At 40.3% G+C, this 15,774-nt stretch overlaps 1 protein-coding gene across 3 annotated transcripts in view; it reads left to right on the plus strand.

The window, feature by feature from the left end:
- The window catches only part of LOC121387767 (protein Wnt-10a-like), a 61,145-nt gene extending 50,251 nt beyond the window's left edge, over nucleotides 1–10,894 (plus strand). For 2 of the 3 annotated variants that reach the window (XM_041518969.1, XM_041518968.1), the window contains exons 5-7: nucleotides 2,881–3,173; nucleotides 5,261–5,407; nucleotides 10,529–10,894. In XM_041518969.1, the coding sequence (XP_041374903.1) occupies nucleotides 2,881–3,173; nucleotides 5,261–5,407; nucleotides 10,529–10,846 (758 nt within the window). In that variant the 3' untranslated portion in view covers nucleotides 10,847–10,894. The remainder of the gene's footprint in view (nucleotides 1–2,880; nucleotides 3,174–5,260; nucleotides 5,408–10,528) is intronic. The other variant, XM_041518970.1, reaches the window with a different exon arrangement.
- The last annotated feature ends 4,880 nt before the right edge of the window (nucleotides 10,895–15,774 follow it).

Genomic DNA, 15,774 nt, shown 5'->3' on the forward strand with positions numbered 1-15,774 from the left:
TTTGTTATACCAGTTGTGGAGCACCTGCTAGAATGAGAAATAGCCCAATGGTATTATTAGGAATAAATAAATTGACATTTGACCAGAGACACGTTTAATAAACAATCACTAAATGTTTTGTTTAAAAAAAATTTTTTAATATGTAACAACAGTCGCTAAAACGTATCTGTTGGTTGACATCATCTTAACAATCAATCAAAACTCTGGATAGTACCTTTAAAGGCATACTGTCACGGATTTAAGGACCTTATTTCTCTAAAAATTGATAATAACTAAAAATTACATTAATTGTTGGAAACCAAATGTAGCTAGTGCATCACCGTAACTGAACTATGATGGAGTGAAATCCATGTCAACCCTCTCGGCAATTTTATTTTTTGAATTATGGACCATTGCCATAATTCAATTATTTTTACAAAATATCATTAATAAATGGAGTATAGTGGTTATGAAGAGGGTTGAATAAAGTACATTTAGGGACAAATCAAATTATTTATGTTCAGGTAATACTTTGTTAGACCATTAAATAGGTCAGTGGTCTGTGACAATATGCCTTTAAAGGGACATTCCTGAGTTTACTGCAATTTTTAAGATGTTATCTACTAACAGAGACTTTTTAACGATTGTAATTACATATCAACTATATGTTTCTGCATAAAATATTCGTGGCTGTATATTAAACGTGTTTCTGATCGTTATAATATTTGTACTAGGTTAAATTTCATTTTATTTCCTAAAATATATTTTTTCGTACGTACAAATTTATTTGAAGACAAAATCCAGTTTGGTTTTTTTTACAAATATTAAGACGACCAGAAACACATTGAATATACAGACACCGATATTCTAAACAAGAAAATATATTTAATATGTAAGTTTAATCGTAGAAATGTTTTATTAGTCGGAAACATCTTACAATGCAGCAAACTCAGGAATGTCCCTTTAAGCCAGACGACAAGACTAATATTAAAATTTTGTAACACGTCTTTTTTTTTTCTTCTTCTTTTCTTCTTCTTCTTTTTTCTTTTTTTTAACCACACCACTAGAGCACAATGATTAATTAATCATCTGCTATTGGATGTCAAACATTTGGTAATTATGAATCGAAGTCATCAGAGGAAGCCCGCTACATTTTTGCTAATGCAAGGGATCTTTTATATGCACTTCCCCACAGACAGGAAAGCACATACCATGGCCTATGACCAGTTGTGGTGCACTGGCTGGAACGAGACAAAACCAGTCAGTTGAATGGATCCACCGTGGTGATTCGATCCTGCGACGCAAACACATCAAGCGAGCACTCATCCGACTGAGCTAACTCCCGCCCTAAAATTAAAAATAAACCGAAAACCTGTTATAAATTATGTTACTTGTCCGTGAATTCTAGAATCTCCACAACCGCGCTTTAGCCTATCCGCTACTGCGGGATGTTGATGTATCAGATTCTAAAACAAGGCGCGGATTCAGGCGGTGGCCTAAGGGGCCCGGCACCCCCACCCCATCCCCCACCCCCACCCTCCTATATTTGGTCAGACAATATATATTACAGAATACACACACTAAAAAGCAAACTTGTCCCGTCCAGCTGTCAAAGACCTTTAAATTCTATTTTCAAAACCAACAACGGGTTTTGGGTCCCGTCTATTAAAAAATCCTAAGCAAATTCGACTCGTTTGCATAGTCTAGACACCCGTCCTTCTGCATAAGCGTTCCGGGCCCCGTTCTACAAAGCGAACTTAGCCCTAAGATCACCTAAAGTGCATAGCTACCTTATGCACTAAGGTGATCTTAGTGCTAAGATCGCTTCGTGGAACGGGGCCCTGCAAACGAAACTACGTTCTTCTGGGTAATGTGATGGCGGGACGTATCCCAGTGGTACAGCGCTCGCTCGATGCGCGGTCGGTGTGGGATCGATCCCTGTCGGTGGGCCCATTGGGCTATTTCTCGTTCCAGCCAGTGCACCACGACTGGTATACCAAAGGCCGTGGTATGTTCTACCCTGTCTGTGGGATGGTGCATATAAAAGATCCCTTGCTGCTAATCGAAAAGAGTAGTCCATGAAGTGGCGACAGCGGGTTTCCTCTCTCATTATCTGTGTGGTCCTTAACCATATGTTTGACGCCATATAACCGTAAATAAAATGTGTTGAGTGCGTCGTTAAGTAAAACATTTTTTTTTTCTTCTGGGTAATGTAGTCAGGTTGTCTAACAATCACATAAGGGGAATAATCCATGTCTGTAAAATAATTGTTGTAGGTTATCTTTCTTGGAAAACCTTGGCATGTACGCGTGTAGGTACTCACTTTCTTTCTACCGGCATCGGTGGCGTCGTGGTTAGGCCATCGGTCTACAGGCCTGTAGGTACTGGATTCGGATTCCAGTCGAGGAATGGGATTTTTAATCCAGATACCGATTCCAAACCTTGAGTGAGTGTTCTGCAAGGCTCAGTGGGTAGGTGTAAATCACTTGCACCGACCAGTGATCCATTACTGGTTCAACAAAGGTCATGGTTTGTGCTATCCTGCCTGTGGGAAGCGCAAATAAAAGATGCCTTGCTGCATGTCGTAAAAGAGTAGCCTATGTGGCGACAGCGGGTTTCCTCTAAAAAAACACAGTGTCAGAACGACCATATGTTTGACGTCCAATAGCCGATGATAAGATTAAAAAAAAATCAATGTACTCTAGTGGTGTTGTTAAATAAAACAAACTTTACTTTGTTTTTTACTTTCTTACTCTAAGATACTTACTTTACTTACTTATTTGCTTACATCCTTGCTTATTTACTCTTATGTTGTTACTTATTTACTCTTATTAACTTACTTATTTACTCTCACTTGTACTTACCCTTTTATTATTATTATTATTATTATTATTATTTTAGGTTTCAAGGAGACTTCGTTCGCTTACGCCATCTCTGCGGCCGGAGTAACCCACCAAGTGTCGAAGGCGTGTAGTATGGGCAAACTAAAATCGTGCGGGTGCGACATGAGCGTTTACGGACTTACCCGAGCCCACCCGAACGCGTACGCGCAGCGGAAAAAATTCGAATGGGGTGGCTGCAGCCATAATGTAGACTTTGGAGAACAGTACGCGAAAAAGTTCCTCGATTCTAAGGAGATGGCCAGAGACATTCATTCGCAAATTAATTTACACAATAACAAAGCCGGACGTCTGGTAAGTAACCTAGTCAGGCCCGTGTGCAGGAGTTTTAGCAGGTGTGGGTTTAGATTGTGGCGAGTGCAGTTTATAGGGGGGTAGGGGTGGCGTCGAGTCCTGCTTCCCTGGAAAATATATGAAGAAAAAAAATGTGCTTGAGCAAGGGGGTAGGCGGGGGGGGGGGGGGTCGTCCCCGATTCTCCCCCTCCCGACCGTGCACACGCACCTGCAAGTGTGTGGACAGTGCTCTACAAAGCCAGTTCAAATTTACTCTTCCCTGGCCAGTAAAGTATAATATTTTAGTCGCCAGCCACTTATATTTAGTAGCCAGCTAATATATTCTTGTAATTAAATCAATTCATCTGCCATTTTACGGCACATTACTAATGCCGTAATTGTTATTAGGACCACATTCGAATGAACTTGTGATGGGGTAATTCCTAGTTGTTAAATACTAATTACAACTAAAACAGTGAAGGACTATTGACTATCATTATGAAATTCCGTACCCAATAATTTTATTAAACGAAATTAAGCGAATTACTATTTTAATGACACTGCTAAGACATGCATTTAAATTGCAGTACTCATTAAAAGTTAAATAAAAGCATTGTGATAATAATTACCAGGCTTCAACATGTTACTAGTAGTTACCAATCGGTTACCTTACTTTTGGTTTAAGTAATATTTATTTTTGTCAAATACTGCCTTGCAAATCTGTAAATACTGTTTTGTAAATAGTTGTGTCTTTAAAGCCATCTAAAGTCGCGTCATGAAAATATAAACATGTTTTCATCCTCCACTGGTGAACACGACTTCCGACGTGATTAAAACAACATTCATGACTGGACGCGTCGTTATTGTGGGGGGACCCGTTATCACGATAAGCACGACACGATTGGAGCCCAGCATAACGCATATATAAGTCGACATTTAAAATAATTAACGTTGGAGTTTGAAACAGACAAGTAAAGACGCACAGTGAATCAACAATCTCATTTTAATACATAAATAAAACCTGGCTCTAAATGGGACAGGACCGACTTGGTCCAAAACTGAACTGAGGCCGAATTATTTCCAAACGCTTGAAATTTAAGTTAAGGGAGATAACATCATAACGAAGTATTACCTCCCTTAACGTCACCGTTATTCATAGTCCGATTAACTTGTCTTAAACTTTTATTTTTCCAACAAACTACCGATAGAAAACATGTTTTATGGAAGATACATTGCTACTGGTCCACTGTGTTTTCCGATGTCCAGTTTTGTTTACAGATTAAAGTAACATTATTGGACAGTAGCCAACTGGCGAATGTGATTTTATATTTTAGACGCCAGGGAATGTTTTTAGTCGCCATGGCGAGTATTTTACTCGCATTGTAGAGTACTGCAGTGGAGGTGGGGGAGGGGGCGGGCGGGACTACTACAATACCCTTTTAAAATATAAAGGTGTGTTGATGTTGGATGCAGAATGATTGAATGTGATTATTTTGTATCGGCACGAGGGCGGGATTTGGTTCAGTCGGATGAGTGCTCGCTTGAGGTGCTTGCGTCGCAGGATCGAACCACATCGGTGGATCCATTCAGCTGATTTGTTTTCCCTCGTTACAACCAGTGCACCACAACGTGACAAAGGCCGTGGTGTGTCTTTTCCTGTCTGTGGGGAAAGTGCATATAAAAGATCCCTTGCTTCATTAGGAAAACTGCAGCGGGTTTCAACTTTGTTATTGTATACAGTAATTTTGCTTTATCCCACTGTCCCCTTCCTTTCTCTTATTTCTTCCTGATTTAGCAGATCCTCCGATCTTTCTGCTTCTTTCGATGTCTGCTTCCACATCCTGGTCCTTGTCTTTTCAACCGCGACATGTGCTTGTCTCTTGTGGCTATGCCTGTCATTCTCCATCAGCTTTAGCTGTGGGCTTAGTCTGACCACTTCGGAGAGTGTTCAGTGGGTTTCTTTTGGCATTGTTAAAAGGCACTTGTAACCACTTGCTATACTCCCCCCCCCCCCTCCTCCCCCACCAGCAATCGTTAGATAGTGTCATGGGTCAGACCAGCTTTGTACGATAGCAGTGTGTATAATAATTATGTTATTATTGTTTTAGGCCGTCATTCGTCACGTGACCAAGGAGTGCAAGTGTCACGGTATGTCGGGCAGCTGTGAGTTAAAAACCTGTTGGAAGGCGACTCCAAAATTTCGACTAGTTGGCAATATTTTGAAACGCAAGTTTGACGGGGCGAGCAAGGTACAGGTACATGCTCTATCATGCTCTAGGCATGGCATGGAGATCATTACTTAGGATAGTTATCAGGAACGGATCCAGGGGTGGGGGTGGGGGTACGCACCCCTCCCCCTAACTCCATACCATATACATCCTCTGTATAATGCATGTTTGTGTAGTTTGAATATCGTAGGTGCCCGTTTTAGACGTTTCCTCTCCCCTCCCTAGAAAACCCACGTAGCCGCTCCTGATTATCATGTGTGTGTGTGTGTTGCTTTTTCTTTAATCTTACAGGGATCGTCTGTGATAATAACCTTCCAATGTGCACACACACACACAAAAAAAAAAAAATTTAAAAAGAAAAAAACACTTCCCTTTAATAATAAAAACAATAATATCATTTCCGCTTTAAGGCGACCACACGATGGGAGTGTTTCGCACGAGAATAGCCACGAGAATAGACGATCGCATAGCAAGCGATGGAATCGTAATGTAGGTCTGGGGCCTAATTCACAATAGTCTCTTAGGCTCTGCTAGACAACAAAGCATCCTCTTTGCAAGTCTTTTAGCATTGCACTGCGAGATCGCAAAGTTACGAGAGTTTAGTGAATTAGGCCCCTGGGGCCTTATTCACAAAGGTCTCTTAGGCTCTGCTAGATAACAAAGCATCCTCTTTGCAAGTCTTTTAGCATTGCACTGCGAGATTGCACAGTTGCGAGAGTTTAGTGAATTATGGTCTGTCAGCTATTCTCGTACGAAGCTCTCACATCGTGTGTCGTTGCTTTTTGTCTTAGCGGAATTGGGATTACAATATAGTGTTAAAAGACTACAAACAAATGTGTTTTATGTATTTCACAATATGCACAGCTCTTAATTCAGGCATGGCGGAAGCAAGTAGACATCGGGGTGGGGGTAGTTGGGGGGGGGGGGCTGAGATCGAGGGCGCAAAGCTTCTAGGGGGTTCAGAGATAAGCTGCATTCTACAAGTAAAATTCATCTCTGCTTTAGAATTTATTACCAATAATATTTTTAATTCAGAATTACTGAGGGTGCTAGAGTCCCCTCCTACTCTCTCCGCCGTGCCTGTTTATATATTTTGCAAGAAGAAAAGTAAAAATACTGTTTTGTATTATTTACAGTGTTTTTAAAAATGGACTTTCTTTTTGTGATAATTACTTAAAATGGCATTTATTGTTAATGAATTTGGACTGGCTTTCCCCATAGACGATCTCTAAAATAAAATGCATGGCAGTAACCCATAACACTAATTCAGCATAAATAGGCCCAAATTAAAATAATAAGAAAACGAATAAGTATTGCTAAAGCACTTAAAGGCATACTGTCACGGATTTAAAGGCATACTGTCACAGATTTAAGCACCTTATTTCTCTAAAAATGGATAATAAATAAAACTTGCATTAATTGTTGGAAACCAAATCTAGCTATCGCATCACCTTAACTGAACCATGATGGCATGAAATCCATGTCATCCTTCTCGGTAGTTTTAGTTTTTGAATTATGGACCATTGCCATAATTCAATTATTTGTAAAAAATGTCATTAATAAATGGAGTATGGTGGTTATGGAGATGGTTGAATAAAGTACATTTAGAGACAAATCAAATTATATTTGTTCAGGTAATACTTTGTTAGACCATTAAATAGGTCAGTGGTCTGTGACAATATGCATGGGCCATAATTCTAGTTTCAGCCAGTGCACCGCGACTGGTATACCAAAAGCCGTGGTGTGTGCTATCCTGTCTGTGGGATGGCGCATCTAAAAGATCCCTTGCTACTACAACAACAAAAAATTAAGCGGGTTTCCTCTCTATGACCAAATATTTGACATCCAATAACCGATAATTAATAAATCTAATGTGCTCTGGTGGTGTCGTTAAACAAAACAAACACTTTCAAAGCGATGGGACTATACAAAGTTATTGGCATGTCGTCTTAACGTTTTTCCCATGTGTATAGTTGAACACTAACGATCACGACGCCGTGGCACACTTCCAGGATCTCAAGGTAACCTCAGTTCGTAAGAAAAAAAAACAAGGAAAAAAGTTGTTGTTTAACGACACACTAAAGCACATTAATTATTAATCATCGGCTACTGGATGTCAATCATATGGTCATTTTGACACAGTCAAAGAGAGGAAACCCGCTACATTTTCCCCATTAGTAGCAAGGGATCACCCCCCGCACAGGATAGCACATACCATGGTCTTTGATATACCAGTTGTGGCGCACTGGCTGTGACGAGAAATAGCCCAATGGGCCCAGTGACGGGGATCGATCCCAGACCGACCGCGCATCAACCGAGTGCTTTACCACTTGGCTACGTCCCGCCTATCAACTCGAAAGATAACGAGTTCGACACAACAATATTCGAGTACTGGCATGTGTATGTGTGTGTGGGGGGGGGGGGGGGGGGGGGGGGGGGGGGGGGGGGGGGGGGGGGGGGGGGGGGGGGTATATTGTCCCGAGTCCTGGAAATTACAAGCACAGCATCCTCTTTGCCAGTCTTTTAGCATTGCACTGCGAGATCGCAAAGTTGCGAGAATTTAGTGAATTAGGCCCTTGGTCTGTTGGCTATTCTCTCGTACGAGGCTCTTACGTCGTGTGTCGTCACTTTTTGTCGGAATTGGGATTACAAAATAGTGTTTAAAGCCGCACACCCTAGTTCCATCCAGCGAAAATAAATTATAATTTGGTTAATCTATAAACCTGTAACACACTTAGATCACGTTTTTATCAAATGGAGTGAAAAAGCAGATTTTATATCGATAAATACCATGTCCCAATTGCTTGAAATAATTTTGAAAGTTAGTATTCTGATGTCACCGGTAGATGTCGCTCGAAGCACAACAATGCCTACGTCACGACAAATTTCACAGACTTAGGGTGCGTTCGTTTCACCTCTCCTGGACATGTTCCAACTGTTCTGTCCTGGTTGTATCCCCTCTCCAGATATCGTAAGACTTAGCAAAATTATTGGTTTTAAGGGTTTGTAACGTTTTGTATTGAGACACTTACTTGTCTGAACTTTATTGTTTCTGAAAATGTTCACGAACTGTGAAGAAAAATCTCACAAATGAACAACAACAAATCGGATGTTGATTGCGCGAACCGTGCACGAGAAAACAAACCGAACCAAAATGATAACGGTCACGTGATATACCAACGTCTGTGACATTGAAATGGAAATATCATCTCTAAAAATAGATTGGACCTCGCTTGCTTAACGGTTTTTTCTCGACAACACGTCTTGGGGGGTGCATGCAAAAAATGCATTTCGTGGTTTTACAAACATCAGGATTACCAAAAAGCACTTCAGGTGAATGGAAATGTGTATTCTAAATAATAAAATGTAAGTAAAGTGCAATTTTATTTGTGAAAAATGGGGTTTAATAGCGTAAAACAACACCGTAATGGTTAACAAATAAACGTAACTAGGGTGTGTCCCTTTAAGACTATAAACAAATGTCAACCGAGCGCTTTACCACTGGCCTACGTCCCGCCTATCAGCTCGTAGAATAACATAGTTCGACACAACGATAATTAAGCATTTGTTCTTTGCATGGGGTGGGTGTGTGTGTGTGTGTGGGGGGGGGGGGGGGGGGGGGGGGGGGATATTGTCCTGATTTTGCTGCTGTTGTAATATATTTCAGACTAGTAAAGTCTTTATAACAACTGCTATGGGCGGGACGGATCCCCAGTGGTAAAGCGTTCTCTTCATGCACGGTGGGCCTAAGGATCGATCCCTGTCGGTGGGTCAGCCATTGCATAACAACTGGTATATCAAATATCGTGGCATTTGCGATCCTGTCTGTGGGATGGCGCATATAAAACATCCCTTGCTACTAATGGAACAGTGTAGCAGGTTTCCTCTCTAAGACAATGTTAACATTACCAAACGTTTGACATCCAATATTCGATAATTAATAAATCAATGTGCTCTAGAGGTGTCGTTAAACAAAACACACTTTTAAAATAATTTTTTATTTAACGACGCACTCAACATATTTTATTAACGATTATATGGCGTCAGACATAAGGCTAAGGACCACACAGATATTGAGAGAGGAAACCCGCTAGTAGCAGCTAGGGTTCTTTTATATGCACCATCCCACAGACAGGGTAATACATACCACGGCCTTTGATATACCAGTCGCTGTGCACTGGCTGGACGAGAAATAGCCCAATGGGCCCACCGGCGGGGATCAATCCCAGACCGACCGCTGCACATCGAGCGAGCGCTATATGTCTAACCCCACCACTGGCTATAGAGACACTGATCTTGTAAATAACCAGCACGACGTTGGCCAACTTTCTGCTCCAACGACATCTACGACTGTCCAGTTGCTAGTCTGAGCGCTCTTACAACTCGATTCTCGTCGTATAACCCATTAGTTGTTCATCTGAGCGCACCGGTTGTATTAAACTTGGGGAAATTACAACGCAACCGTCGAGTTGGCCAACTTCGTCTAACAGTTGGTAGTCTGAGCTAGCATTAGTGTTGTGTTTTCTTGGTTTGCCTTGTTTCGTTTGTTTGTTGTTGTTGTTTTATTGTGATGTTTGTTGTTGTTTTCGGAAACATGTAGTCCGAGTACTCTGACGGTAAGAGAGCTAAACGGACATTGGGACAGTTCAACTGAGTTGTTAAAGGCATACTGTCACGGATTTAAGGACCTTAATTTATAATAACTAAAAATTACATTAACTGTTGGAAACCAAATCTAGCTATTGCATCACCTTAACTGAACAATGATGAAGTGAAATCCATGTCAACCCTCTCAGCAATTTTAGTTTTTGAATTATGGACCATTGCCATAATTCAATTATTTTTATAAAATATTAATAAATGGAATATGGTGGTTATGAAGAGGGTTGAATAAAGTACATTTAGGGACAAATCAAATTATATTTGTTCAGATAATATTGTGTTAGACCAATAAATAGGTCAGTGGTCTGTGACAATATGCCTTTAATAAAAAGAGTGTTAACAACGGTCCAAATGTCCGTCTAGCTCTCTTACCGTCAGAGTACTCGGGCTAGGAAACACGGTACAATAACACCAAACTCGGGATAATCTCTTTAAACGAACGTTCCTTTCCTTTCTAATTCTCGAAAATATAATTTATATTTTTAGGTCCACGTGTCCAACAACGCCGACGGGACTCTGTTCAAGCGAAACGGGCGACGCCCGCGTCAAACCGATCTCCTCTACTACCAGAAGTCGCCGAACTTCTGCGAACCCAGCCGAAGATACGACGCGCCGGGGACAACCGGTCGGATGTGCAACAAGACGAGCGGTGGGCTGGACAATTGCGAGACCCTGTGCTGTGGGCGGGGATACAACACGCTCAAGGTGGAGCGCTCGGAGCGGTGTCACTGCAAGTTCTACTGGTGCTGTTACGTGGAGTGCAAGACGTGTCATTACAACGAGTGGGTCACCGTATGCAAATGAAGTTTCGGCTGATGACACAATTTTTTCTCTCTCACTTTTCTTCTTCTTTTTTTTTTTTTTTTTTTTTTTTGGGGGGGGGGGGTGAGGGCGATGGGGGGCTTGATATTATTTTATTTTTTTGGAGGGTAGAGTAACTTTGTTTGTGTGTGTCACAAACAGATTGCATTCAGTGACGTGTTCCGGAGGAAGATCAGGTAAAGGCAGAGAGTTTTACGTGCACATTCAGAGCAAACTGTTGTAGTTCACGCCTGTCATGGGCACGTGTACCGGGCTTGGCTGGCTCCTCTGTCCAGGACAGAGAAACCAGGGGAAGAGCGCTCTCCGAACATTTAGACTGTTTCCTACCCTACCAATCGCATTGGTTTTAACATAGACGCAAAATACCAGTCAGTCTAGCGATTGCTAGTGCTCTCCCTCCTGAACACACCTCGGATCTTACCACACCTGAAGTCGTGGTATTCGTCAGTAGATCTGATGTAAGACAGTGTCATTTCGAATGCGGGAACCTTACGACTTGAAGGGTAATGCTGAAAACAGACCATTACCAGGGCCCGCGGTTTGTATTGAAAGTGGATATTGAAAGTTGAGGGGGCGCTGTCAGTGTGATAGCCCTAGGCCTGGACATTAATTCTGAGCGCCCAAACCTGTATACGGGGAGAATTTGGGGGCATGCATCCAGGCTGAGAAAAATATGAATTCCATGTCAGCACAGCAACAGAGAATAACAAAAAAACAAAAAACACAAACAACGTGGAAGGCCATTTTCCACTGCCTTCACCGCATTGTTAATCTGAGCGCACCCGTCTAAGTATTGAGTTGGGGGAAATTACAACATAACCGTCGAGTTGGCCAACTTCATGGTGACAGTTGACAGTCTGATACTAGCTTTTCGCTGGATCTTCAGACAGATGTATTATCAAAATAAATACTGACCCAAAGATATTGGAAGATCGAGCAACCAGAGGTGGCAGTAATGAATTGACTTTTTAACGGGCGGTAATGAATGGACTTTTCAACGGGCCGTAATGAATGGACTTTTCAACGGGCGGGGCGGTACAATGCATAATCAGAACACCACAGCTTCAAGACTGATGATCGTGAGCGAGGTGTCCCAAATCGCGATACTGACTAAAACAGTATACCCGAAAATTCTGGATTTTTTTTTTCTTTTTTCAATCTTTTCATGTTTTTTATTTTATTTTTATTGTTATTAATATTATTTTTAATTATTATTTATTTATTTATTATTATTATTATTATTATTATAGCATGGGGTGTCTCAGCTTTATGAAAAATGGAATGCAGGAATGAGTAGATCGAAATATTACGTTGAGACAATACCCTGACATCACAGGTGTATTTTAATACTAAATATGATATTTTAATACTAAATATGATCGCGCTATGCAATTTTCTGTAGTTTTTTTTTTATTTGGAGAGTGGTTTAGGCAGGGCTGCCATATCATATGAAACTAGTTGTCAAGAATTTTAAAATACTCTTATCTGCTCTATAATTGTTTCAAAGATAGTCCATTGTGTTCAAAACCATGTTTGTGTGGTGTGTCGATCTCAATGTCGAGTAGTATAGAGGTAGTGAACACAAAGAAGAAACTCGTCAGACCACGTTATTCTAAACAGAGGTGGATCCAGGGGGGAGCGGACCCGCCCCCTAAAATATCAGTGCTCTTTTATTATTACTTTTGTTTTACATTGGGATGACCCCTTTGACAAGCCTGTTAGTCTCCCCACTCCCTTCCTGCCGCAAAAATATTTTCTGGATCCGCCCGTGCTGAACCCTAATGTAATGTAAAATATATGCAATTTTTGTGAAAAATATATTTTAAAAATAAACGCTGTACAGTTAATTTTTTTGTGTTGTTCTTTTCTTCTTCTTTTTTTTCAAATGCAATGTTATTGTTTGAGATGCCTGTCCCATGGCACTACAATATCGCTGGTAGTGTGGAAGCAATAGCAGAGTATTTTGTTTGTTATTCTGGGCCGGGATTTAGCTCAGTCGGTCGAGTGCTCGCTTGAGGTGCTTGCGTAGCAGAGTCGAACCACCTTGGTGGATCGATTCAACTTATTGGATTTTGTCTCGTTCCAACTAGTACACCACAACTGGTCAAAGGCCATGGTATGTGCTTTCCTATCTGTGGGAGAGTGCATATAAAAGATCTCTTACTGCATGTTTTCTCTGATGACTACGAGTCAGAATTACCAAACGTCTGACATCCAATAGCCCATGATTAATTAATGTGCTCTAGTGGTGTCGTTAAACAAAAACTTTTGTTTTTGTTTGTTTTGTTTAACGACAACACTAGAGGACATTGATTTATTAATCATCGGCTACTGGATGTAAAGCATTTGGTAATTCTGACATAGTACATGTTTCCACTAGTAGCAAGGGATTTTTTATATGCACCATCCCACAAACAGGATAGCACATATTATGACCTTTGATATACCAGTCGTGGTGCGCTGACTGGAACAAGAAATAACCCAATGGGCCATCGACAGGGATCGACCCTAGACTGATCGCACATGAGGCGAGTGCTTTACCACTAGGTTATATCCCACCCCAAGATTAATGATGACAATATAATTATGTAGATCCTATAAGAGCATACTGAGAAATAGAGAATAATACACGAATGTCCGTTAGATCTATGAGCCGAAGCGAGTTTGATATGTTTTTAAACAACGAGTTGTGAGATAAATGGTATCTAACGGACATGAATGTATTATTTTATTGCTTACATATCCTAAAAAAACAAAAAAGGTTTTAAGCCAATTTTAACATCTTTTAACAGTCATTTACAACCGTTGCACTTGTAGCTGACTTACGTGTCACAGACACATGATTGTCAGGTTAACTATACGTCACAGTGCATAGTGTAATCGATTTCCACCCTGCTGATTTTTACTGGATGTCCGGCATTGGTGACCTGGTCATCACCTAGGAGCAGCCAGTCGTATGTCTTGAAATTGTCAACACACGTACCTGTGTAAACAACCCATGTGTTATCAAAAATAGCCCATGTTCTCACCAACGGGTGTGTAGAAAGTTTGCCATTTTTGTTTTACCTTTCTGTTGCTTTAGTACCAATGGCAGTGCGTAGGCATATATATAGAGGTGGAACAAAGTTTAGCGGTAAAGCATTTTGTCTCGAGGTTGCAGCACCAATCAACCTAAGTGGATTTGTTGGGGGGTTTTACCATTCCATCTAGGACTAGGACATACAGGTTGTGGTGTGTACTGTCCTGTCTAGAGTATATTATATTATATATGTGTGTGTGTGTATATATATATATATATATATATACATACATACATGTGTGTGTGTATATATATATATATATATATATATATATATATATATATATATATATATATATATACACACACACACACACACATACATAGGTGACAGACATCCATTCAAAGGTTTATCTTACAAAAACCCAAGTCGGATCCACCTAGGTATAATAACGTAACGCTGACATCGACGTAAACTGAGATGCAGGCGAAGGTTTCCGTTACAATACGGTAATTAGAGTTCTCCTGTCCATTGCTAAATTAGTCCTTTGTTAATTTACATACGAAGTCGTTAAGACACACGGGGCCGTGGATACAATGCCTGTTTATGTCTTACACGCGTTACAATGCTTAATCACCTGCGTTTAAGACAAACAGGCTTTGTAAATTAGGCGCTTATTCTTTGGCTAATGCAGTGTTCTGTAATTAACCCTATTTTAGAGAGACATGTCCTCAGTTTGCAGCCATTGTAAGATGTTTGCGATAACAAAGCTTTGTTGGCGACTACTATTTCATACTAAATACATTTTCTTGTTTCTAATACCAGTGTCTGTATATCGAATGTGTTTCCGGTCGTATACTAATGTTTGTAAGCACTCAGTTTTTACTTTCATTCATTCATTCATTCATTCATATCAACTTATTTTCGTGCTTATATCCAATTAAGGTTCAAGCACGCTGTCCTGGGCACACACCTCAGCTATCTGGGCTGTCTGTCCAGGACAGTAGGTTAATTGTTAGTTGGTTAGTAGTTAGTGAGAGAGAAGAGGGTGTAGTGGCCTTACACCTACCCATTGAGCCCTTAAGAACTCGCTCTGGGTTGGAGCCGGTACCGGGCTGCGAAACTGTACCTACCAGCCTGTAGTCCGATGGCTTAACCACTACGCCATTCGGGATATATATATTTTCGTAAAATTCGGTTTGGGCTACTACAAGTATCAGGACAACAACAAACACCGTGTAAATACAGACACTGATATTTTAAATATGAAAATGTATTTAATTTGTATGTTACGTCATCGAAAAGGCTCGATTGGTCGGAAACATTTTACAAATGGTTGTAAACTCAGGACTGTCCCTTTAAAAGGGACATTCCTGAGTTTTCTGAAGATGTTATCGACTAACAGAGACTTTTTAACGATTGTAATTACATATCAAATATATTTTTCTGCATAAAATATTAGTAACTGTATATTAAACGTGTTTTTGATCGTTCTAATATTTGTACTAGGTTAAATTTCATTTTATTTCCTAACATATTGTTTTTCGTACGTACGAAATTATTTGAAGACAAAATCAACTTTGGGCTTCTTACAAATAGTAAGACGACCAGAAACACATTGAATATACAGACACTGATATTCTAAATAAGAAAATATATTTAATATGTAAGTTTAATCGTAGAAATATTTTATAAGTCGGAAACACCTTACAATGCCGCAAAGTCAGGAATGTCCCTTTAATAATTTTCAAGGAAATACACATACTCTACACATTTGAAAATTGGCTGAACCAAAATTCAATCCAGTTTGAGTCGTAGAAGTACTGAACAAATAGAGATAAAGTTTAATTCTCAAGTCTTTTGTAAATTCATAATTTATACAGAAAATCT

This window comes from Gigantopelta aegis, chromosome 13 (assembly GCF_016097555.1).
Source record: "Gigantopelta aegis isolate Gae_Host chromosome 13, Gae_host_genome, whole genome shotgun sequence".
Classification (NCBI taxonomy): Eukaryota; Metazoa; Mollusca; class Gastropoda; order Neomphalida; family Peltospiridae; genus Gigantopelta; species Gigantopelta aegis.